General features: G+C 47.6%; 1 protein-coding gene and 1 pseudogene across 1 annotated transcript in view; both read left to right on the forward strand.

The window, feature by feature from the left end:
• Positions 1-659, forward strand: part of LOC115316183 — a 73,925-nt gene extending 73,266 nt beyond the window's left edge. Inside the window, exon 5 of the mRNA XM_029975506.3 lies at positions 528-659. Coding sequence (XP_029831366.3) covers positions 528-659 — 132 coding nt within the window. The remainder of the gene's footprint in view (positions 1-527) is intronic.
• An 11,752-nt stretch (positions 660-12,411) lies between these two features.
• LOC115316185 lies at positions 12,412-13,106 on the forward strand (annotated as a pseudogene).
• Positions 13,107-26,757: the final 13,651 nt, after the last annotated feature.

The following is a 26,757-nucleotide window of genomic DNA, read 5'->3' on the forward strand; positions in this document are numbered from 1 at the left end:
ATCACAGAACTGGACGAGCCTATTTTCATTTATTAAAGCTTTCTTAAGACTACCGCACTATAGACTCGTCGTGTGTCCCGACGGACACGAGAGAAAATAAAATAGGACGAATTATGCAAGTGATAGACTCCAGAGGAAAGGAACCTGAGAAGCGAAAGGAGAGAAGAGACTATAGGGAAAGGGGGGGGGGATGACATAAGTATACGAAAAAAAAAGAAAACCGAACCGAATACTCAATTACGGGCAACCACTTCCAGGTTTGACTTCCAGCATTCGAATTCATCAGGTATGAGAATAAACAAACGAGATTTTATCGTTGTTAATATTTAGTAGATGTATTTTAACCTAGCAATAATTAAAGATTCCCTTGAGTGAAAAATTTATCTCAAGGGGCTTCCAACAGCGGCAAGTTGATCAAGATTGTTTCGCCTCTACTAATTAAAAGGCAACTTTTACTATATGTGTATGATGCATTGGCAGAATGCTCGTAGTGTAATCATTTTTCCTTATTGTAATATTTGGTATAGAAACTGAGAGACCTCCAAGAAGTGAGCAGAGCCAGGGACGTTCGAAAATATGGATGCATCATCCTCGGAGTCGGCCTCTTGGCTCCCAGGAGAGGCGAAGTCTACGACTACTTGGAAGAACTTCTTCGGTAAGTTCTTAGATTGCCGGCAAAGAAAACGACTTATACACTGAAATGCCTCAAACACGGCTGATATATTTATTTTTCAAAGGGTCTTTAAATAGACACCATGACAAAGAGAAAATAAGCCAGAGAGGGATACACCAAACACCTTTCCACAGATTAAAAAGCCCCAGAAACCGTCGTGGTTGAAGGTCCAAGCTAAACGAAGTTTTGCTAAGGGCGTTCCCGTGATTTAGTATTGTTAACTATTTTTTTAGCAAAGGCTTGCGACCGTTTGTTTTCGCTCAACTCTACATAGGTAGAAACCCACAATGGCACAAAATTTTTAAAATCAGTTAGATTTTTGGATACTCCCGAGTAAGGGTCTTTATTTTTTATACATGTTTTGTCAAGCGCTCATTTCAACAACGTTGGTTTGTTTAATATAACATGGGCCAGAACCGAAGGTAATCTTCTATACGAACCCTGATGTCCATTCTACAACATTTTCTTTACATTTCTTCACAGAAACTGTACTTGTTGGTACGAGTAGATTCATGCGTCTCAGCTTATAAGCCGCGCAAAAGGTAGTTACAATATTAGCATCAATATTAGACCTGTGGGCTACCGCTTTACTACTTTGGGAAATTTTACGGATGCAAGGAACGAGTGCCCACTTAGAAGGTTTATTATTTTTCCGAGTGGCTCTTTGGAAATACCACGCAGAATAGCTGTCTTAAAATATATACCCTAATGGATACTGCACTTCTGAAACGGTCCTTAAGATGATGGTGAGGTGAAACTATTGAATAAAAACAATACGTTTGTTCTGCTGTTAAATTTCGAATTAGCCCTATAATTACATGCTTCGAGTGGCAGCTAACGAAGGAAAGAAGTGGTTTTGCCCTGGTTATGCCATACAAACAACAAAGGTCTGGATTCGTTTTAAGTGAACGATCCAGGTGTTTAATGTAACCGCCCTTCGTTCTTCTAAAAAACTTTAACTCAGAGTCTATCTCAAACACTGACTTTTCTAAAGCTTTCGAAGATACACGTCTGGCGAACGCACCAATGTACCGTCTACGCACGTTTCAACAGTACTTTGTTATGTCACCTATCCCAAAACTGCTTCAAAGAGCTGTAACTTTAGAAATCATAGCTACATTAAACAGAGCCAGAAATACCACTGATCTCATAAAGATGGCTTGCAGGATGAATTTCTGGTTGTCATACTGCACCGCTGTTGAGTTTAGACACGCCTCGAAGATTCTAAGGAACTAGAACCAATATGCTCGACTGAGGCTGTAACGTGAGCAATGTTCTTCCAAATAACTGCTAGCCCTAGTTAGTAGGACATTAAAATCAAACGAGTAGTGTAAATATTGTATGACCAACAAAAATACTGTACCGCACTTTCCCCACAAGGGTTGCAAGTCATGTGCTACATCCTCGGAACCTCGAAAAGACAACAGATCCACACAGAGTGTACTGAAGAATTCAAGCCATGGTTTCCCGCAAAGTGGGCATGGGAGCGCAAGCGTAACGCTGACGCTTAACCAGGACGTGCTCGTTTTCGCACAGCTCCCGTTTTTTGTCTTGGCCGGACTCATTTCTGGAACCGTCATCGCTGCCCGGTCAACAACGTCATCGACAGTCCGGGATCACCCTTGTAATCTTCTGGCTTGGAGGGCCCGTCAGCTGTTTCATGGAGCGTCTTCTTTGTGGATAAAGCACCCCCAGCCTTGTCGTCACTTCCACAATGCCCTTCGGTGGGCCTACAAAAGGAGGTGCCAGAGCGTCGCCCCGCCAGTGGGCTTGGGAGTGCAAGCGTAATGCTGACGCTCAACCAGGAAATGCTCGTTTTCGTACAGCTCCCGTTTTAGAGCGCAGCTCTTAGGGGCCCGTTTCCGGCTTGAGCGGCGTCGCCGTCGCCGTCGCCGTCGCCGTCGCCATCGCCGTCGGCGTAACCGCGCGGTGCATCATGGGAAATGTCCCACAATGCACCGCGCGAGCCCCCCCCCCCCCCGGGGTCACGTGACTTCGTGGGGGGGGCACGTGACCCCCCGAAGTCACGTGACTCCCCTGAGGTCACGTGACCCCCTCCTCGAGGTCGCGTGACCCCCGGCGATGTCGCGTGACCCCCGATGACGTCATCGACACTGATGACGTCACCGGCATCCACATCGTCATCGTCATCATCACTGATGACGTCAACATCAATGATGATGACGATGACGATGCGGATGCCGGTGACGTCATCAGTGATGATGACGATGACGATGTGGATGCCGGTGACGTCATCAGTGATGATGACGATGACGATGTGGATGCCGGTGACGTCATCAGTGATGATGACGTCATCAATGATGATGACGTCATCAGTGACGATGACGATGTGGATGCCGGTGACGTCATCAGTGATAATGACGATGACGATGTGGATGCCGGTGACGTCATCAGTGATAATGACGATGACGATGTGGATGCCGGTGACGTCATCAGTGATGATGACGATGACGATGCGGATGCCGGTGACGTCATCAGTGATGATGACGATGACGATGTGGATGCCGGTGACGTCATCAGTGATGATGACGATGGCGATGTGGATGCCAGTGACGTTAGCGACATCCGCATCGTCATCGTCATCATCACTGATGACGTCTTCAGTGACGTCACTGATGTCGTCACCGGCATCCGCATCGTCATCGTCATCATCACTGATGACGTCGTCAGCGACGTCACTGATGACGTCACCGACATTCGCATCGTCATCGTCATCATCACTGGTGATGTCATCAGTGACGTCACTAATGACGTCATCGGTACCCGCATCGTCATCGTCACTGATGACATCATCAGTGACGTCAGTGATGACATCATCGTCATTGGGGGTCACGTGACCTCCAAGGTCACGTGACCCCCCAAGGTCACGTGACCCCCCCTGGTTAGTCTAACCCCCCCCCCCCCCAGCGCCCTTCCCTCCTCCTCCTCAAGAGCTGCGCTCCAATTCGGCGTTACAGGGAGTTGTAAGCGGCTTTCACTTTTTTCGTCTTGGTCAGACTCATTCCTGGAACCGTCATCGTTGCCCGATCAACAACGTCATCAACAGTCTGGAATCACCCTTGTCATCTTCTGGCTTGGAGCGCCCGTCAGCTGTTTCATGGAACGCCTTCTTTGCGGATACAGGACCACCACCCCTGTCGTCACTCCCACAATACCCTTCAGTGGGCCTACAAAAACAGGTGCCAGAGCGTTGCCCCACCAGTGGGGATGGGAGCGCAAGCGTAATGCTGATGCTCAAGCCGGACATGCTCGTTTTCGTACAGCTCCCGTTTTTCGTCTCGGTCAGTCTCATTCCTGAAACCGTCATCGCTGCCCGACCAACAGCGTCATCGACAGTACGGGATCACCCTTGTAATCTTCTGGCTTGGAGGGCCCATCAGCTGCTTCATGGAACGCCTTCATTGCGGATACATGGCCACCACCCCTGTCGTCACTCCCACAATACCCTTCGGTGGGCCCACAAGAAGAGGTGCCAGAGCGTCGCCCCGCCAGTGGGAATGGGAGCGCAAGCGTAATGCTGACGCTCAAACAGGACATGCTCGTTTTTGTACAGCTCCCGTTTTTCGTCTTGGTCGGACTCATTGCTGGAACCGTCATCGCTGCCCGGTCAACACCGCCATCGACAGTCCGGAATCACCCTTGTCATCTTCTGGCTTGGAGGGCCCATCAGCTGCTTCATGGAACGCCTTCTTTGCGGATACATGGCCACCACCCCTGTCGTCACTCCCACAATACCCTTCAGTGGGCCTACAAAAAGAGGTGCCAGAGCGTCGCCCCGCCAGTGGGAATGGGAGCGCAAGCGTAATGCTGACGCTCAAACAGGACATGCTCGTTTTTGTACAGGTCTTTAATCGTTTCTCCCCATATCCTAAGCTAACTAAGCCTCAAGGTTTGCAAAATCCGACCCCACAAAGAGTGAAAAACAAAACAAAAAACACGGTTTATAAAGAACAGTGATTCTACAAGACTTAAGAAATATCAAGATTGTAGTGTGACCATAGCGCTGGCCAGCGCAGGAACGCAGGGCAGTGACACGAGTGCTGCGTCAGTGTTCGGATGTCTTCAATCTGTGAGGAGTGCCAGCGGCACGCTGCTCTGGGGTGCTATGTTGCGCTTTTTGGACTCCCATGGCAACTAGGGAGAAGGAAGTGACGTCAACAACGCAGCAAATGCAGATTGAATGTTGATTGGTGTGAGTCACTGACGATGAATTTTCTCAGAAGAAAACAAAGCTCACTTTTCTTTGTTTTCTTCTGCGGAAATTCGTCATCAGCGACTCACACCAATCAACGTACAATCTGCGTTTGCTGCGTTGTTGACGTCATTTCTTTCTCCCTAATCACCGTGGGAGTCAAAAGAAAAACGCAACATAGGGCCCCTGGTCTCCAATGTGTGTCCAGCGCTGCCCTCCGACAGGGAATGTAAAAACCTCAGCGGAAGCTTCTTATGGTAGCTGATGTTGGTTTATACGTCCTTCTGTCTCTCACTGTGAGGAATGCTTGAAATACAGCGTCCTTGTTCTAGGACCAGATCTTATATCTTCACGTTTCTTTTTCATTCGGTCGCCAAAGTGGACGTTGGAAACAAATATAGGCAATTTCAAGCTGGAAGCCTTTCCAAAACACCTTTCTTTTTTTCTCTCTCTCTCTTGACCATTTAATAAAAGGCAGTAAAAACTATGGGCGAGCGTGCGTTTGCGCACCTTGAGCGTCCATCAAAGCTGTGCACGCGCACTCTTAACTCCCGAAATGCCACAGAACGTTGCCCGCGAGTATAGTGGGTACGACGCGCGCTATGTACGCTTTCTGAAGCTAAAAACATGCGCGTTCTGAGGTGTGAATATTGCAGAAAAATCTATGATTTTGTACATTTAAGGAGTATTTACTGGGCACCATATTTTTGGGTGCTGTTTACAGCGCATGCCCAGAACTAGCCCCCATTAATAGGCTGCTAAGACCGGCTATTTCGACGGTGTGGAATGCAAGTTGCAAAAGAACCCTGGAAGCTAGCAGCACGCGCTCAGCAGTCGCGCACACAGCTATGGCCGCCAATGAATGCTTCCTATAGGGAGTATTCACTTGCGGCCATATCTGTGTGCGTAGTTGCTGAGCGCGTGCTGACGGCGAGCTTCCACAGTTCTTTTGCAACGTGCATTCCACACCATGAAGATTGCCGGTCTTGGCAGGCTATTAATGCATGCTCGTTCTGAGCATGCGCCCTAAACATCGCCCCTAAATATGGCGGTCAGTGAATGCCCCCTATTGGAATGGTGCATTAGCGACGTCCGCGTCTAAGAACGTCGCTGTGTCCGGATTTCCACGATTGGCCAAATCACGGGCATAAGAGCATTGTCAGAATGTCAACCTCGACGGTGCTGGTTTCAAAACGCGATGGCTCCTAGTTCCTTTTATGCTTTTTAAAAACACCGTCTTACTTGTCGCATCTGATGGTATGTAGCAAGGGTCAGAACTCGTGACGCCACGGCGAAACATGAACTGACATCATCGTCAAAACAGGAACTGATATTGTGAACGCTCGCGGTATTTATATCCGTGAAAAACACTTGTCAGCAAGAAAGAGAATATTTTTTTTGGTCTTTGCTGACAAGTTTTCGTTTTTTGTTAATGAAAAAGGTGTTACAGAAGCCCACAGTCTTACTTGTTTTGGCGGTGTTAGGCTTCATCATTTATTCATCATTTGTTAAACCTTGAAGGCCCTTACGGGCATTGCACAAGGTGGCAGTATCCTGCTGAAGAAACATTACATAAGTGGACTTCGGCTCAGAGAAAATTTTCGTCTTTCTCAATTGTCTTTTGATCCAGATAACGTAATGCTCTCAAACTTCCGCGTTCTTTTCCAACCGCTACCACGTTCTCACGGTGTTCGAGCTTTCTGTGATGCATAGTTTACTTACCGGGACCGAAAAAACACGGTTCTCTTTTTCCAAAAACTAAAACGTGTCCAAGAAAAAAAAAACTTTTTTTATTGCAAACGTAAACTGTGCATTGCCGAACGCTCATTCTGCGTCCAAATGTAGCGCTAGAGGTACGAAACAGATGTTAAAGTTTCAGCACTAATCGTTATCTTATGCAAAAGTTAAGTGATTTTCCGAAACTTTCAGTGGAAACATGGGGCGCCTCATTTTCGCCTGTCCACGTTAACTGACGCCATGCGCCATAGATCTTCGCGTAATCGAGAGCTCGGTCTGTTGTCATTTTCCAAATTAAATTTTCAGAAAATTACTTTAACTTCTTTATAAGATGAGGGTTAGTGCTGAAACTTTGGCATCTGGTTTGAACCTCTGGCGCTACATTTGGGAGGAAAATCGTTCGGCGATGCATAGTTTATTTTCGAAATGAAAAAAAACAACTTTTTTTTTGTTTTGGTAAGGGGGCGAGGGTAGGCACCATGCATTTGTATAACATCTTTAGTTTCTCTCTAAGTGTCTTCCGCGCCCAGCAGAGATACGCGAACGGATAGCAGACGACATAATAAAGCAAACATTCGTGTACATTATAATTTATTTTTATCGAAGAGAAGTTTTTTTTTTTTTGTTTCTAAATTCGGACTGGAACTGCGTTCTTATTCATATATTTCACTAATATAATTATTTATCATGGTTATCTTGCTCGCCACCAGCCTCTCTCTGGGCGTTTTGGCGTCCTCCACACCTTCTGGGGGCGAGTTTTCAAACCAGTTTTCAGACGAAGAGCAGATCGATATAGGACATAGGAGGTGCGAAACTACCGCTTTATTTATATCGTATTTTATTTTGTTTTCTTGCTTCAATTTGAACACTAAAAAAGATTTGTTTCTAATTGACGTTTGCGTGCCCAGTTTCAGGTAGGTATAACTTTGGAATTCGGATTTTGTGAGGCATGCTAAATGAGCTAGTCCAAGCGGCCGCCGCACCTTGAACTTTCAATAATTTCGAACGTGATTGGAACTTCGAATCCAGTCGGAATTTAGAGCTTATTCTGCGTTATGTAAGCCACTATAATCTACGCATCTAGTAGCTCGTAACTCGCGCCGCACGTTGGCCGCTTCCGGCAGCGGCGGACGCAGGGCGAAGATCTAGCTCGAGATCGGTGGCGAATAGCCCATTTTCTGAGCCCAGCTCGAGCACCCGACCTGCATGCGCAGTTGCGAGCCTGCAGCTTGTTTGTTCCGGAAAATTTCTGCGCCATCTATGAGGGAAAGGGTACAAATAAATAGCGGTTGAATCCCCGTTAAGTTGTGTACCTTGTTAGTGCCTTGTTTACCTTGCAGAAAAGCACCTGAATCACGCTTTGAACAAATAACATAAAATTGACAAGTGCTTGAGCAATTTCAAGTTGTTGAGGTAAAACGAACACGCCTAAACCAGCCTGTACCAACATGCTTCCACTATTAAGCCAATGGCATTATCAGACTAACACACACTGACCATTATATGCCACTGTGTTCTTGAGATGACGATGAGCCAATCGTACTAACAGGACAACAGTAACCATTATAAACTCGTGTTTATCCAACAATGGCAAGCCAATGCTACAGACAAGCCAACAGTGTCCATTTTATGCCAGTCCTCATCAAATATTGGAATGCCAACGGCACGGACAGGCCAACGTTGGCCATTTTATTCCAGTGTTCATCCAATGTTAGCTAGCCAAGGGTACTTAAAGGCCAACATGCATTGCCCGGTTTACACCAGCATTCATCCAATAATCGCAAGCCAATGGAACTGACAGGCCAAGACTGCCCATTTTCTAGCAGTGTGCATCCAATATTCGCAAGCCAATCGAATTGACAGGCCTTCGTTGCCCGGCTTACGTCAGTATTCATCCAATATTGGCAAGCCAAGGGAACTGACAGGCCAAGATTGCCGATTTTATACCAGTGTTCATCCGATATTCGCAAGCCAATGGGACTGACATGCCAACATTGCCGATTTTATTCCAGTGTTCATCCAATATTCACAAGCCAATTGAACTGTCAGGCCAACATTGTCCATGTTTTGCCAGTGTTCATTCAATATTCGCAAGCGAATGGAACTGACAGGGCAAGATTGCCCATTTTATGCTAATGTGCTTCCAATATTCGTTGGTCATTGGAGAAGCTGGGCCATCACTGAAGATTCTATCTAATGGCATAGACAATATTGTGATTTTTGCCAATGCTCTTCCAATATTGGCCCAACACATTGTGGTGTCTGGGTACCGATGATGTCACGAGACAATCGCAGACCACCACGACACCCAAAGAAAATACTGCGGAACAAAGTCGGCCCAAATCAACAACCAAGAGGAAGGCGACAAACTTGGCCCCTCCGCCACCACCTCTAACGGACGAACATTTCCCAGCGCTGCCACAGCACGTGGGAAGTGAATGAAAACCCAGCAAAGGCCAGGGGGATCATCGGGTAGACCAACTGGCCGACGAGATGAGGAAGGCCCTTAAGGCACCAAGAAAGCAGACGCCGTCCAGCATCAAGATAAGCCGGCACCAGGGCGACACACCGATCAACAACAGGAGCTACACCAGAGCCCAGCCAAACAGATCACGAAGAACCGAAACAAAGCCGTAGCATTCACCTCGCAATCAAGCCAGGCAAATATCAGACCTAACTTCACCCTGGACGACCTCAGGGACATCATACGACAGAAGATCAAAAAAATTCTTCGGAAAGAATTCCCGAACATGATCAACCCTATTGTACACGAGGTTGTCCATGCCTTACTGCAAAGGCAGACGACTAGTCTGGCAACAACCAACATTAATCCATTAAGAAATACTAATCAACATGGGCACAGCTAAGCCCAAAGTGGGGATCCGGGGCCCCGCTCTGCGGCCCCCTTGTGTTGTACAGTGGAACTGCCATGGACACGCTGGAGAAGTGATTGAGTTAAACAAAAGACTCCTAACTATCGAAAAACCCGCGGCAGTGTCACTGCAGGAAGTGGGGGGGGGGATAGACAGGACTATCACGGGGTACAAATCATATATGACACCGACCATTAAGCATGCTGTGCGAGGGAAAGTTAATCGTTTAGCGGGCACTTCGGTGGCCAAAGGTCAGGCGGCAGTACTCGCGGACTCTAACTTACCACCGGCGGAGTTAGACATGTCTCACTGGTGTAACAATTATCATGAAATAGTTGCGGTACTGATAACGATTGGTACACGAAGACTGGTGGTAGCATCCGTGTATGAGCCTCCAGGCTACCAGGTGCGAGGCAATGTAGCAGCATGGGTACCATACCACAAACTTGCGGCGGGATCAATTCCCATCATAATCGGAGGAGATTTTAACGCTCCGCACACGATGTGGGGATACGATCGAGACACGCCGAAAGGTGATCAGATAGCTGCTGCGATGAATTTGAACTGCTTTCGTCTCGTGAACGATATCAACATGCCCATGTGCATTGGCATGCATGCGCGGCCAAGAGACACTACACCGGATTTGACCTGGACTACCCGAAATGTGGACCTCCAATGGCAGCTTGGTAACGACTGTATGGGCAGCGACCACCTCCCGATAACTTTCAGGCTCACGCAATTTGTGGCAGTACGCAAGCGTGTGTACAAAAGAGTAAAATAGGATGCCTTCAGGAGGGCCCTCCAGGAAAGCACACTGGAAGACGAGGGGCTCACTGAGAGGTTTCAAGCAGCTCTTAGGGCTGAAACCCAGGACATTAAGGTCAAGGAAGGGGACCCAAACCCGGATTCCCACCTTCTTAACTTATGGGCGTCCAGAGTCGATGCCTTGGAGAAGTACAAGAAAGGAGAAAAGGCCCCTACGCTTCGAGCCAAGCACAATCGGACATCCGCAAAAGTAAAACTTTACACGAATACCCTAGCAAGGCAGGAGTGGCAGGACTATACAAGCTTCTTCGACAGCAAGAATGGCCTGGACAAGGTATGGCGAACTTTTCAAGCTGTGCAGGGCAGAAAGAAGACACGGACGGCTGCGCAGAACATCGCGCTGGCGCTACAGGTGTCCGAAGACAAGGTGGCAGCCGACGCCGGAGACCTCTTCTTCCCGCCCCAGCGAACCCAACATCCGCCGAGTGCTCATAGATTCTAGATTACGATCCTGCGGACCCAGCTAGTGCTCCTTTTACCATGGGGGAGTTGATCTCAGCGCCCAGCAAATGCAAGACCCGAAGTGCTCCCGGCCCAGACGGCATTATATATTCGTTACTGAGGAACCTTCCTGACAAGTACACAGCAGAACTTCTAGAGTGGATAAATCAAATCTGAAGTACGGGTCAGATCCCAGAAGACTGGACACATCATGGGTGATCCCCATTCCCAAGCAGGGCAAACCCATGGCGATCCTCGCCAACATGCGGCCCATCTCGCTTACATCCCACGTCTGCAAACTGACGGAACGAATGGTACTGCACAGAATCCAAACCACCCTTGAGAATAACGGGACCTTTCACTACACACAGGCGGGATTCCGGCGGCACCTCGGTACCCAGGACAGCCTCTTGATGCTCTACAACGACGTGCTGGAGACACCCTCACGAGTCGATCCACGAGTCATCGTCGCTGTGGACGTAAAAAAGGCGTTCGACTTTGTGTCGCACAAATCTATCATCGAAAGTGCAGCGTCTCATGGCATCCGGGGTGCACCGCTGAACTTCAAGAAATCTTTCCTCCGAGAAAGGAAATTCACCGTCAAAGTCGGGAAGGCCGAAGGGCCAAGGTCGCCATGCGGCGTCGGGGTCCCGCAAGAAGCAGTGCCTTCCCCAACACTGTTCAATCTCGTCATGGCTGACCTACCGCGTCACCTAGCCGAGATTGAAGGTCTCGGCTTTACCATCTATGCAGATGATATTACCATCTGTACAAAAGATGGAGCGGTGGGAAGGCAAGAGGAGGTACTACAAAAAGCTCTTGATACCATCACTAACTACCTCGACTCCGTGGGGATGGCTGCGGCGACCGAAAAAACACAATATATCGTTGTAGGGACCTACTTGACGGTGACAGCGCAGGGAAAACCAATCTCACAGCAGACACTCAGGTAGACAAGCACACGCGCTGAACTTACAACTCTTGTGTATTCGACTACTTCATTTTTCTTTTCAACGTCTGGGTTGACTTTTCAGAACGTGATAAGTAAAAGAAGTACCACGAAATACAAGGAAAATTCTAAAGAGAAGGCAAAAGAACAGTAAAAGAGAAGAAAAATGAAGAAACGGAGAAAATATCTGAACGAAACACTTTTACAAATCGTCCCTCTCCCTGATCGCTATCATTTAGATAGAAATTGGAGCTCTTTGGTCCATCCTATCACGTTGTAGGGAACTGGCGGATCCAGGCTCAGTCAGAGACCCAGAACGTCCGACTGAGGATGATGGGTGAGGAAATCCAGAGGGTCAAGAACATTCATATTCTGGGCTTGTTCATTGATGAAAACGGAAAGGCGTCGACTCTGATGAAAAGGACTGTCCAAGCCTGGAAAAACACACTCCACCTCATTCGCCGGGTAGCCACCAAGAGGGGGAGAGCCACGGAGAGAGTGACACGTGCCCTAACTCTGGCACTCCTTGCCTCAAAGGTGCCATACGCCTATAACTACAACCGACTTACAGACTCAAGAACTCCGGCTAGAGCGACTTAACCAAGAAGCAATGCGCGTGGTCAGAGGGCTTCCGAAATTCACAAAAATTCAAGATTTACATATTCACTTCAGACTTAACACTCTTAAAGAACGAGCGGAAATGCTGAAAACGGCCCAACTCGATCGTCTTAGATCCAAGGAACCGGGAAGGGCTATCCTACGCCACGTCGGCTACGACACGGACAGCCTCCCTCAGATTCCGCTTCTCAGCCTAGAAGAAACAACAATCCAGCTCACCACCCTCGCCCCGCTGCCCCGGAACATGGGCAAGGATTACGAAGCGCGGCGACAACATCGGGCTAGGGAACATGAAGTCTTCGTCAAAGACTGTAAAGTCGACACGACTAACTTGTTCGTCTACACGGACGCAGCAATTGGCAAAGACGACCAAGCGAGCATTGGAATACATATATTAAATACCATGACCACATCAAGCCGCCGAATCAATGAAGAACGAAGTACGAAGGAAGCGAAACTGCAGGCAATCCTTGAGGGTGCACGTCAGGCCGTTTGTCAACAGAATGCGTACACGGATCCGTTCGATTTTATATGGATCTTCACCGATTCCAGAGACGTCTACGCTGAGTGCCAGGACGTCAACTCATACATTACGACGGTCCGCCAGCTGAGGACACTCGCTCAGCTCCTCGCCCTCGATGGGCGAACACTTCAGGCTGGGTCGGTGCCGGGTCATTCCGGCATCCACGGAAAAGAAGAGGCCCACAACGCGACCAAAGCAGCGCTAGAATCTGCGCCGGTGCTTCCAAATCAGGACCAACAGGGTGTCAGTCGTGAAGGAGAAAATAATGTCCTACCCTTCAACCCAGACGCATTTCTGTCCCTAAAAAGGAAGCATCGAAGGGAAACCCTCGATGCCCAAATACCACTAAACCCTCACAGAACCCTACCGACACGCTTCAGTCGGGCCGATAGGGTAATCCTGCGACGTATTAGAACGCGCACCGCCATGACTCCGGCTCTTCAGTATAAGTTTGGCCTCACAAGACGACGATGACACCCAGACGACCCGCCACCCGTTGTCGCAGGAGAGTGCGACCGGTGTGAGTCCGGACAACGAGCTACACTGGAGCACCTTGCCTGGGAATGCACAGCGACAGTGCGTATTCGCCGAAGTGTCCTCCGCGGACTACCACACCAGCTTCGTGCTACAAACTTCCAAGAATGGACGAGTCGCGAAGGTGAACAAGCAGGCAGAGAGGCAGTGCTTCAGTCCCTCCGGAAATTCATTCGGGAGGCAGGCATTCGCCACCTATTTTAACATATTTTAATCTGACATCATCCCCCATCGCTCATCTCCTCCCACAAATGATCTGAGATCAAGGTGGTGAGGGCATCAATAAAAAAAAAAGACGTGAACAACAAAAACACATCCCTCATCAGGTGTCGCAGCTTCTTCTCTGTAGCCTAAGGATCGGCGCGGGCGCTCAGGCGAAGAACATCCTCGAAGAAGCTAGTGATGCTTTCGTTCAGGCCTTGGATCCTTGTTCGAAGAATGTCTTCGGCCCTCTGGCGTCGGCGTTGGCTGGTAAACGTCTTCGTTAGTTCTTGCTTGCACACCTCCCACGAAGTTATAGAAGACTCGTGGTTCTCCAGCCAGTACCTCGCAGTCCCATCCAGCGAGAAGTAGATGTTCCGCAAGCACTGCTCAGGTGTCCACCCGTTATGACGGGCCACACGTTTATAGTGTTGTAGCCAGTCCTCGATGTTCTCGTGGGCGTCCCCGTGGAAAGGCGTCCGAGTCCGGGGTGCGACGGGCAGGTAGATGACGGCCGGAGCGGCCGGGGTCGGCGACTGGTTTGCCATCGTCGTCTTCTTCGGCCTGGGCTTGTCCGGCAGCAGACCCGATTCTGGAAACTGACCTCTGGTACGACGGCTTCTTCGGGCTTCGGCGTCTTCGGCGGAAGGTAGCCATCCGGGGCTGAGCACGTCGCTTGGCCGGGATGTCTTTGGAGGGGTACGATTAACGGGCATAAAATGAAATACCCCAAACCTCCACCAAAATGTCTCGAATGACAAGGTGACAAACAAAGAATAACTGAGGAAACTGAAACGTTTACTGGGGGCGAAATTGTGCGTCGAGGTTGGCGTAACAGCAGAGTCGAACGCCAGGGCGAGATTGACTGCGGCTTGCCACGAGGAGCACTTTTTCTAGCCGCATGGGTCTCTGGTACATTCGGCCCAGAACTTTCGGCGCGTAGAGCATTCGTTACTGGATCAGACAAAGTTCTTGAATTGGCGAGAACGCCGAGTGAAAAGAATAAATAAAAGAACACTCCGCTGCCTGGAATCGAACCCGCATCTTCCGCACGAGGGTCAAGCGCGGTAGCCATTCGGCCACGTACGCGCTCGCTCGCCGACGCGAGTGGCAATATCAAGGAAGCTGATACCCCGTGGCGAAGAAACTGTGGTCAAGACGCGCGAAACAATATGAATAACAAAAGCATCAAAGCAAGAGCCATGCACCTCCCGGGTCGGTGCTCGGAGCTTTAGCGCTCTAACAAGACACCGGTATGGTGAGTGACCCACCCCCCTCCCCTCCCCAGCTCACACGCAAACTCCGCAATGCAAAACGACCACGATATCCCAGACATACAAAGAAGCACTAGAAAGGGCAAAAGAACTACCATCACGAATAACCAAATATGAGCAATGCAGCTAGGATTAAGAAGGCAAGAATAACACCCAGCAGTACCACACAGAACAAATGGAGAGACACCCTTCCATAATTCAGGTAGCACCCCCAATAGAAATACTGGGCGGTCATCCCCAAGTATGCTACTACATCAGAACACTTTTCCTTTTCAATTGCAAGCTACAAAAACAACTTAAAAAACAAATGCTCATGATTCAACAAATTCATACACAAATAGAAATGCTAACCAAGAGGAAGAGGAGAATACAACAAACCAACGATAACGTGGACGTACCAAACAATACAGTCGTACAAAAACAGTAATATCAGAATCTCAGGGACAACGATGGCTAACGATATCACACAAATCCGAGGCAAACCTAACATACGTAAGTCCCCCACATGGCAATATAACTGCCGAGGCTTCCGGGGCAAAAAGCCACATCATCCAACACATCGAACAAGCCACTACAAATCTTGACATCATACTCCATCAGAAAACAAATGGCGACCTCACGCTACCAAAATACCAGAAATTAACAAAGCCCGCCATCACACGGAAATGCTTACCTACTCGTGGCAAACCCTTTACTCTCACGGAACAAACACCCATTATGGTTTCCACATAGGTGGCCAAAATTATTCGCGCTATACAGTTATTATCGCAACTTTACACCACAAAAAAACAAGAACAGGTAGCAGTAGAATGCCAACTGTAACAGGGAAAAGTCAGGACTGTAACCTTTAACACCTAATGACCCTCAGGTTACAAGACGTCCCTTACATAATGGATCAAAAAAGTCAAGCAAAAGGAAAAGATCGTATAATTGCAGGGGACTTTAATAACCACAACTCGCATCGGGATACGATAACACAACACCGAACGGGAGAAAACTAGATAACGAAACTACACGAAGCCAAGTCACATTTTTAAACGACACCACACTGCCCGCCCGCACAGGCAACAGTGTCAAAAAACACACCAACCGAAATCTACCATGGCACACAGGCCTTACCAATCCCGAATGGGAGAGCACCATGGAAGATCTAGGCCGCGTTCATCACATCATCATCTCACCCTCGAACACGAACAAGGATCACAAAATAATTCAAAAGGACGCACAACAAACATTACCAAAATGGGAGAAAATGAGAGAACTGCTGGAAACTGGAGAAGCCCCAAAACATCCCTCAAAATGGGCTGAGTCAGCCATGCAAGCACACAAGAAATTCACAAAAAAACTTCGCCAAGACGGAAGACCACCCTCAAATTGACAGAATACTATTTGAGCTATGAGACCAGAGACAAAAATTGGTCAAACGCTGCAAAAAGAAAAATACCAACGAACGCCCAGAGAAAGTCATCCTGCTCAACAAAGAAAGAAGCTCAAAATTACGGACACGTATTAGCCACCAGAAACTGGCTGCAAATATGCGATGGCTCAAGCGGCCAGTTCTACACACCCCCGACTATGGCAAATATTAGGAACACTCCTCAGACGGTGGAAACCCCGACATAGCTTAGAATGTCTCCAAATGCATACAAACAAACCACCACAGGATATAGCCGGAGAACTAAGACATCCTCTAGCCAATAAATTCGAATTCCTCTCCTCCACCAGAATACCCAGGGGAGGGCTCCCATGACATCAATGCTGGTATAAGTTCTCCTTTCAGCAAAGAAGAGATGCCCGCGGCTTTGTACGGCATCACAAAAAAATACGACGCCCGGCAAAGTTGGCATAACGTATCCCATGGTCAAAAACCTAACGGAAAACAACTTTGACTCCCTCCTTGAACTAGTCAGGCAAGCTTGGGACACAGGGGAGATATCTCAAGAATGGAAAGAAATAGTGATCATCCGAATACCAAAGCCCAACAAACCACCTGAGCCCGTTGGCTGGAAGCACGGTTAGGCGCTAACCGCGGCTAAAGTTAGCCGCAGTGCCTAGGAGAGGGTAATTGAAATCACGTGACTGGCTTGTTAGGGATGCGGGGAGCCACGCATGGCCCCGGCGCTTCGTCTGACTGCGGCGTACGCAGTTTCCACGTTCGCGATCGCATTGGTGTTTGTCTTCAGGGCTCGTTTGCTTGAAGACAGTTAACTTTAACCTGGGTTGAAAGTTAACCGCTCTTCCCAACTAGGTATTTACAAGTACCTAGCCAAGTTTTACGAGGGCTGGATGAGCGATAGCTCCGGGTTTTATTATAGGGTGACAGCTGGGTAATTCCACGATAGTTTATGCAATGATGGTCCGGGTCATAAATTAGATATTTTAGAGCTCAGCTCATAGCAGACTTGTGCCCGTTACTCCAAAAAAGCAACTAATTACAATTGCAATTACTTGGCGTAAAAAGTAGTGGATTACCGTTACAAATTACTCCTCGTAAAAAGTAACTGATTAATTACTTCGTTACTTTACTCAATTACTTTTGCGTTACTTTAAAGAAACACGCAAAATACATGCAATATCTGCTGCGTGTTGTGGAGAGAAATTCGGGCCCCATCAAAAATAAAACTGATTCAGTACTATACCCACCGATTAGTTTAGGATAATAATTTTACGAGGATGGATCTATAAAGCTGTAAAGGACTGGAACAGCTGTTCGATATAAACGAATCTAGCGCTGTCCATCCGGGACAAAACTGAATCCCATGAACATGCGACGAATGCACATGGGTGGCGTAGGCACGCACATCATTCGAAATATGGCATCATCAAACTTTAGAACACGACTCTCCTGAAGATTTGGCTTTTCTATGGTTGCTATATATTGCCTAAATAGGTGCTGGTTTAGCCACTAAAACCAACTGGCTGTAAGGCCTACATGTGGTACTTGCGTTTGGGTAGATTTCAGAGCCCCGCTTGCTGAAGGTTGTTATCCGACCTTGACCCGCTGGATCTTTATTTATGTTATTTTTTTTTATCATCAAACTAATCAAAACCGAAACTTCACACGAAATATTCATCCACAATCTTTCGGCTAAGCTGATTTTTCCGTTTAGAAATTATTTAAAAAAGCACAATTGTCAGTGAACAGCAGGCTTCAATGTAACTCACGCGTTTACAGCTGCCTGACGTGCCTTAACTCCTGTGTCCAAGTCAGCCACTATTTATTCTGAGAAAACTCGGGCTGTGTTCCCTTTCCCTAAAATGTCGGAGTAAGTTCCCGTAGGCACAATCCGCTGACGAGAACCACAACATTCTCGTTTCTAGGAATATGGATTCAGCTTCTAAGTCCCAAGCCATTTTGGCTGTGCTCCCCGGCCACCTTATCGCCTGCTGTGCAAAGGTACTGTCTGAACTGACAGTAGTGTTGATGCTACATTTTTCTGTTCCAATGAGCTGCTGCCATCGCTTCCCTTATGTTCGTGCCTTACGCATCCGCTAGTGCGAAGTCAAGTGACAGAAGCCACAAAGCTGGTTGGTCCAGCCAGTATTTAGCTTTCACAGCGCTGTCAAAGATGAACAGGGTCAAAGTCCCATTACAATTTATTAATTTATGTATTTATTTATTTTTTGTCTGCGGGATGGGTGTGTGTAGGCGAACACCGACAAACGAGGGACGGTCTCGTGTGACAAAAAAAAACTCTGATTGGTTTTTGGGGGAGAACACGCGGGGGGTGGGGCGGAAAGGAGAGAGCGGACATTTGCACCACGGTCACAGTGTCCACGGTCGTACTCTTCACGACCCCCACTCGACGGTTTTACGGGCCATTGGTATTCTGCTCTTTTGTGCGCTCGAAGCAGTCCGTTGGTTTTCCAAGTCGAAGCTTCTTGCCTTCATGTAGACAGTCGAATCCTCCCAGCCTGACTGACCGTATGAACGAGTCCAGAAACGGGCTTTGGCTGGGCTGTCGCGGTTTCCGTGAATTCCTTTCCCTTCCCAGCACTCTCTTCGCCAGCGAACCCCCGTCTTGCGTTACCACGCTAGAAGCGCGAAGGCCGTTGCATCGCCCTTCTTTCACTCTATTTTTCCCTTTGACGGGGCGGAAGAATTGTAACGAGTGATTTCAGTAACACGTTACTGAAAAAGAAATAAAATTAGATTACAAATTACATTTTCAAAAAAGTAATGGATTAATAACAGAATTACTAGAAAGGTAATTAATAACAAGTAATTTTGTTACTTGTAACGGATTACTTCCAAGAATGGCTCATAGGCGCCCGTTTCCGGCTTAAGCGGCGTCGGCACCACCGTCGGCGTAACCGTCAGGTCACGTGACTCCCGTGAGGTCACGTGACGCCGGTGACGTCACGTGACCCCTGTGAGGTCACGTGACTCCTGTGACGTCACGTGACCTCTGTGAGGTCACGAGGGTCACGCGACATCACGAGGGTCACGTTACTTCACGGTTACGCCGATGGCGACGCCGACGTCGTTCGAAGGGGGAGTAGCAGATAGGATGAGGAGGTGATGAGGAGGAAAGAGGGGTATACCGTCCCCTCAGTACCCTTCCCTCCACCTCCTCCGCTCTAATTCGGCGTTACAGGGAGTTGAGAACGGCTTTCATTTTTTTGTTAAAAATATATATAAAAGCCATGTTTTTAGGAGGAATATTCAGCTATATATGAACTCCGTAACATATTTTTTTTCGCAAAGATATAAAATAGAGAAACTCGAGGGGTGGAAATTTAGATTTGACGATGCTACTTTGCACAGTCGTCATTTCCTCATCGAAGCTTTCACGTCAGCAAAACTTTTTTATACATTTTACAAAATATATACAACACATACACAAAAAAACGAAAAGTATCAATAAAATAGTTCTATACAAACAAATAAAAAATCAAACAGCATAAAAACGCGTTTTAGAGACATAATCGCAATTTTTTTTTAAATAAACCGTTTTTCAATATACTTCACGAAACATAACAAAATATACGTCCTTAAATATTCTTTACGAATATATAAAAACTGTATGCCCACCCTTAATTGTTGTTTTGTTATTAACGCGGAAAGACAGCGGATTTCTCAAAATGTGGCAAGATTGGGCGTCGATATTTAAAAAAAAAGACTGCATTTTTGTTTAACTTCCCTTGGCATTTTGCAGTAACTTGCACTAACCTGTGATGGCAAAACATTGAGAAACATATGACGTCCGACAGGGAAAAGCTACGACAAACCTCTACTCGGAGGCAGCCGACGTCTTCGTTATAGTGGCTTTGCTATATAACGTCGCCTTCATGGAAGCGTCAAAAGCTGGAAAGCAGTATTCTATCGTAGCGAGTTGAAAGTTCTGCTGCTCCGTGCATTGCTTTATTTTCGTGTGACCATACCCACCCCTCATCTCGAACAAGAAACGCCTGCGAAAGTCACTGCTGGCGGCAGTTACGAATCGTAAGAACATCACATTACCTTGAAACCCAAAGCTAAATGCGGGACGAGTCAGTTACGGGAAATTAACGCGAGAGTAGTTGTAAGGGAAAATATGCAGGTCAGTTGGTCAGGAAACATTGTAATCTAAACCCCGAGACAAGGAAAACAAAAATAACGGACAGTGCGAAACGAAATCTCAAACCCAACACACACACGCATGAACACACAGACACGCACACGCACACGCACATACACACACACACACACACACAAGCACACACGCTACACTATACTACACTACACTTCACTACACTACACTCCAACACCGAAAACGCCAAAAACATTACTGTAAAGAAAACTTTCACGGGGTGATTCAAAACAAAGGGCGGCTGATTATCGCTATGCTTACAAGAGACTTGGCGTCTTGGGTGCTCAATAAGTTGAACTGCAAAAAAACAACACCAGCTTAACCGTGCGCGACCGATTATATCTACAAGGGAAAACAGAAGTTGATAACCACAATGACATTTTCTTTTGGAACACTCACCGGATATTCGGATCCGAGAGAGAGGAATTCACAACCTCTCAAATAGGCGTTTGCGAGGACATTCCAAGTTCTGTCATTTACGAAGCGAGTAAGAGCCTAATGTCAGATCGAACATCCATGGCCCCACGATTTGGCGCCGTGCGATTGTTCTTTGCGGTCAATGTTTGGAGACACCAGAAGAAAGAGTATCGCGATACGCACCTCGTACCGGTAGGGAGACTAAACAATGTGCGGTTGAAAAAATTACCGGCTCCACGGACCATGAACAAATCTGATATTTTATGTTAGCATTGATAAAAATACCTCCAAAATGAGATTGCTTTTCGTCACAACGTGAGTACATCAAACTCTTCTTTCCGGAACTCTGACAAAATTCTGGCTAAAGTGATTGAAGATTTGTGTTCTACCAGTCCGTCAGTAACTCCAATAAGACCATAGTGAAAAATACACCAGGCCGAGGGCTGCTGTGACTTGATGTGACACCAGACTTTTTCACAGATGTGATTTGGGACATTTTCACACCCGCAATCTGGTATTTTGGTGTGACACCAAAAATGTGGTGTGCTGGTGTGACAGCAGCATTCTGGTGTTATGGTGAGACATCAGGTTTTGTTGTGGTGTGATACCAGAGCACCTGTTGACTGGGTGTTGCTTTACTTACAAAAAAGGGACAATGATAAGTTTGACAGTAACGCTGATGTCATAATTACTTTAATCAAAAAAGCACAGCAGTAAATGTTGTAGGGAGTTAGCCCTGATCACCTGCAGCTTTCCGGAGTCACTGCCCTGCGTCGAAAAACCGGACGCCTTGTCGTTCGACAATTCTTGGCCACACAAATTGCGATTGACCCGTCTCTTAGTTATGCTGATCCACTTCGCGTACCCCTCCGCGCCAATTATCTTCTCTTCTAAGGCAGCATATTCGACAAATAGCTCAATTTCTTTGTCCAGCTCTTTCAGGGAAGCCTCCTTAAATAGAAGAACATCAAATATTTCCTCGAGCTCCCCGATGTCAGTTGGATCCGTGCCAGGAGGACGCCAATATCCTTGATGATCTTTGTTGTGGTGGCTCGCAGGGTAGTCCTTTTTCGCTTCAGGCGGGAGACACCCTCCTGGCTCGTAGTAGGCATGATATGGCCGTCAATACCTAGGATTCGGCACCAACACTCTAGTAATTATTGGCTTTCTTAGTTGTTTGGCTACCACACTATGCTAACGTTCCTTAGCTCGTCGGAAGTCAGGAAAGTGCACCAACACATCTTTTCGGCTTCCACTCACAGAGAAGACTCCTTTATTTTCCCAAACTTCCAGCAGAATTCTGGCGGAAAGGGAAAGGGAAACCTCCGAAGAGGCGAGTGCCCCAAGCTGCTTAAGACCGCCCGGGAATGTGCTGGGGACGAGGGGGACACTTCTTGAGCACAACTTAGCCCGCCGCGGGTTCTCCGCGGCGACCACCAAGACAGGAGGAAATGAGGCACCACGTCAGGGGAAGGGGCGTCATACAAAATAATAAAAAAAAATGAAAGCCGTTTACAACTCCCTGTAACGCCGAATTAGAGCCCACCTCTTGAGGAGGAGGAGAGAAGGGCACTGAGGGTTACGTGACCTCAGGGGGGGTCACGTGACCTGGGGGAGGGTTCACGTGACCCCCCTCCCCGAGGTAACGTGACCCCCCTCCCAGAGGTCACGTAGAGGGGTCACGTGACCTGGGGGAGAGGTCACGTGACCTCGAGGGGGGAGGTCACGGGACCTGGGGGGTTGTCACGTGAACTCGGCGGGGACGGGGATCATGTGTCTTCCAGAGAAATTAGAGCGCAGCTCTTAGGCGCCCGTTTCCGGCTTGAGCGGCATCGCCGTCGCCGTCGCCGTCGGCATAACCAATGTCACCCCATGGTCACATAACCCCCAAGGTCACGTGACCCCTCCCAAGGTCACGTGTCCCTCCAAGGTCACGTGACCACCTCCCCGAGGTCACGCGACCCCCCGAAGTCACGTGACTTCCCTGAGGTCACGTGACCCCCCGCCGAGGTCGCGTGACCCCCGATGACGTCATCGTCACTGATGACGTCACCGGCATCTGCATCGTCATCATCACTGATGACGTCATCGTCACTGATGACGTCACCGGCATTCGCATCGTCATCGTCATTATCACTGATGACGTCACCGACATCTGCATCGTCATCATCACTGATGACGTCATCAGTGACGCCACTGATGTCATCACCATGTCACTGATGACGTCACCGACATCCGCATCGTCATCGTCATCATCACTGGTGACGTCATCAGTGACGTCACTAATGACGTCATCGGTATCCGCCTCGTCAACGTCACTGATGACGTCATCAGTGGCGTCACAGATTACATCATCGGCATTGTCATCGTCACGTGACCCCCAGGTCACGTGACCCTTCCCCCAAGGTCACGTGACGTGACCCTCCCCCCTCCGGTCAGTTGACCCCCCCCCCCCAGTACCCTTCCCTCCTCCTCCTCAAGAGCTGCGCTCTAATTCGGCATTACAGGGAGTTGTAAACGTCTTTCCCTTTTTTTGCACTAGATTTAGCGGAGATATTTTTGAGCTAGATTTAGCGAGGAAATTTTCCCGCTAGATTTAGCGGGGAAATTTTTCCGCTAGATTTAGCGGGGAAATGTTTCCGCTAGATTTAGCGGGGAAATTTTTCTGCTAGACTTAGTGCGGAAATTTTTCCGCTAGATTTAGCGGAGAAACTTCTCCGCTATGTTTAGCGGGAAACTTTTTTCGGGGAAATTTTCCCATAATGCACTGCGCAGTTACGCCGACCGCGACGCCGCTGAAGTCGGAAACGGGCGCCTAAGAGCTGCGCTCTAAAATACTCTCGTGGACGGAGGGAAAAGTCAACAAAAATGCAACACTGGTGTCGCATCAACCGGCGTGGTGTGCACACCAGGCTGCCTGGTGGGCACGTGAGCCCGTGCGGTGTGACACCAGACTCTCTTGGTGCGCCCACTAGGCTGGTGCGCTGGTGCACCAGCATTGCTGCTGGACACGCCAGGCTGGTGTTCTCGATACACCAGCATTGCTGGTGGGCACACCAGATCTTTAGGTATCACACCAGGATTATCTGATGTCAACACCAGGATTGCCTGGTGTATTTTTTATTCGGAGACCACGTAAAACCATTACAAAAAAGGAGCGAAGCGTATATGAAAAAAAAAACACGCTCAAGTGAGGTCTTTTGATTGGAAGAAAGCTGTCAAGCGTTTATGCCGTGAAAACCGGCGAAGACAGTTGTGGGCACTGCACGGAGTGGTTTGACGCGTTCCGCGAAGCGCTGAAGGCATGCAGCACGCACCAGCAAAGCAAGCGATTGTACACGCTTCTGCCACCAAGCATCTCAAAGAAAGAAGCATTGCGTCTGGCGCCGGAAGCGACTGCCAATATGACTAATCAAAGACAAGAAAACTCAAGCGTAAAGTGGTGTATGGGCAATTCCTGATCCCTGGATGGGGGAAAAGGCGAATACCGAAGACGTGAGGGTTGCACTTGAGTAGTACACACACGACGACCTCGCATTCTCTGTTCAAAACCCCAACAAAAAAGACGTCGTCAACGCCATGATCCACGAAAACGAGACCAAAGTCGTACACAGGTTCATGACCCGCGCTATTAAGAAAGCTTACCAGCTGTTTAGGAAGGACTATCTCTATCGAGAACTAAGCACCTCCAAATTTTATTCCCTACAACCAAAATGGGTAAAAAAGGTTCCCGAGCCCGAGGTGAGCGCATGCCTATATTGCGTCAATTTTCAGTTGCTTTTAACGGAAATAACAAATCCCTCGAAGAAGACATTTGCTGAAGATGACCTCAAGCGCATCTACCTCTGCAGCGCTCCACAGAATGATTGCTTCCTGTGCCGCTGCGAAAAGTGCCCAAAAATGCAGAGCATATCTCGCTGCAGTCGCTCCATCTCGACGAAGACGAAGAGATCTGTTTCGCGTTATGGGACGCCGGCGAACTCGTAAAAAAGCTTATGGACACTTCCGCCTTCCTGCGGGAACTGGGGTCATGGAGCAAAAAGTATACGAGACATTCTTGCATCTGTGACCTTCTACGAAGCCTGATATGCGTGACAAGAGCCGCGTTACCACCAAAGGCAGTGATATCGATGTTCGACTTCGATTTTGCCGAAAATTGGACAGTAATCTTCGCAACCAAACTGCTGTGTTTTCATAGGAAAAAAAATTCGAGTGTCTCTCTTCACATGTGTGGTTGCGTCCACGCGAGACACGCGAAACTGCGATTGAAAGCGATGACACGACATATGACACAGCTCATGCTCTTCTAGCCATAGAGGCAATAGAAGAGTATGTTGATAAACATTACTCAGTCTTTTCTGAAATAATTTTTGTATCAGACGGAGCCCGGCGGCGCATTTCAAGAATTGCTTCCAATTGCACAAACTTTCTCGGAATTCGTACTCTTCGGCAAGATGGATCTTTTCCCTCACTGGACACGGAAAAAGCGCTTGGGATGAAGTAGATGGTGTCCTTAAACACCACGCACCACTCGCCAACTTGAGATCTTCGCTCCACTCAACCATTGTCACTGCTAAATACTTTCTGGAAGTGTTATATGTAAGAGTAACAATTGTCTGCATGTTCCACCTGTCTGCGAAACGGGTTCGAGAGCTTCGTGCGGTGAAGTAAGCAGAGTGGATCACCGTAAAACCTGTGAGAGGAATCCACGCATCTCATCTCTGGAAGTCATCATATGCCGAGAGGCTGGATATATACATGGCCACATCAGCAAGTGAGAGTTTTAAGCTTATGCGTGCATAATTAGGAAATTTGCAGAGTGAAGCCGTTTTGTTTTTGTAAATTGAGAGCTGATTAATGGTATTCCAGCTCAAAGTCCGTTTCCGAGTAAGTTATACTCACCCATTTTGAAAAAAGAAAATTGAAAACTATAAAATACACGCCATAACCAATGCTCAAAATGTTTGGTGCTGTGAGGCAAAGCTGCTAGGACGAAGACGTCGGCTCATTCGGAGTGAAGGTTTGTCGTAGCTTTCCTCATTCGGACATCATACGTCATTCAATGTTTTGCCGCCACAAGTTAATTCAAGTCACTGCAAAGTGCCAAGGGGAGTTAAAAAAGATGGAGTTTTTTTAAATATCAACGCCAGTCGTCCCACATTTTCAGTAATCAGCTGCATTTCCGCGTTAATAAGAAGAAGACAAATTAAGGTGGGCATTTTATCTTTATATATTTGTAGATATATTTGAAGACGCGCAATTTGATGTGTTTTGTGAAGTATTATGAAAGATGGTTTATTTGCGAATATATTCTTAATATGTCTCTAAAACGTGTTTTTATGCCATGTTTGATAATATTCTTATAATAGAAATAATTTAGTGTCATTTTAATGTTTTCTGTATATGTTGTATATATATTGTAAAATGTAGTAAAAAAGTTATGGTGACGTGAAAGTTTCAATGAGAAAATGACGACTGTACAAAAAAGCATTGTGAAAACTTCTCAATTTCCACGCCTCGGGCTTCTCTATTTTATATCTCAGAGAAACAAATGGTGGCGGCGTTCATATATAGCTGGATGTTCCTCCCAAGAATATGGCTTCGTATATATGTTTAACGAAAATATCAAAATTATGACCCAGACCATCATTGCACGAACTGACGTGAGATCACCCAGCTGGTGTCACCTACCGGTTGTAGCGAATATAAGTGGCTTCCGTAGAAAAAGATCCCAAAAAGGGGGGACCCAAAAACGCGCGCTACCGGTTTCTCGCGAGGCAGCGCGGCATACATTGGAGCAGAAAATTTTGTGTTGCTCGTGGTACAAATATTAGGTGAGGTAAAACTAAATTCACCCGTGTTTGGAAAATTTCTAAATGCTTGGCTTTCGAAATCGTACACAAGCC

Source organism: Ixodes scapularis, unplaced genomic scaffold (genome assembly GCF_016920785.2).
Source record: "Ixodes scapularis isolate PalLabHiFi unplaced genomic scaffold, ASM1692078v2 PGA_scaffold1__304_contigs__length_218370807, whole genome shotgun sequence".
Classification (NCBI taxonomy): Eukaryota; Metazoa; Arthropoda; class Arachnida; order Ixodida; family Ixodidae; genus Ixodes; species Ixodes scapularis.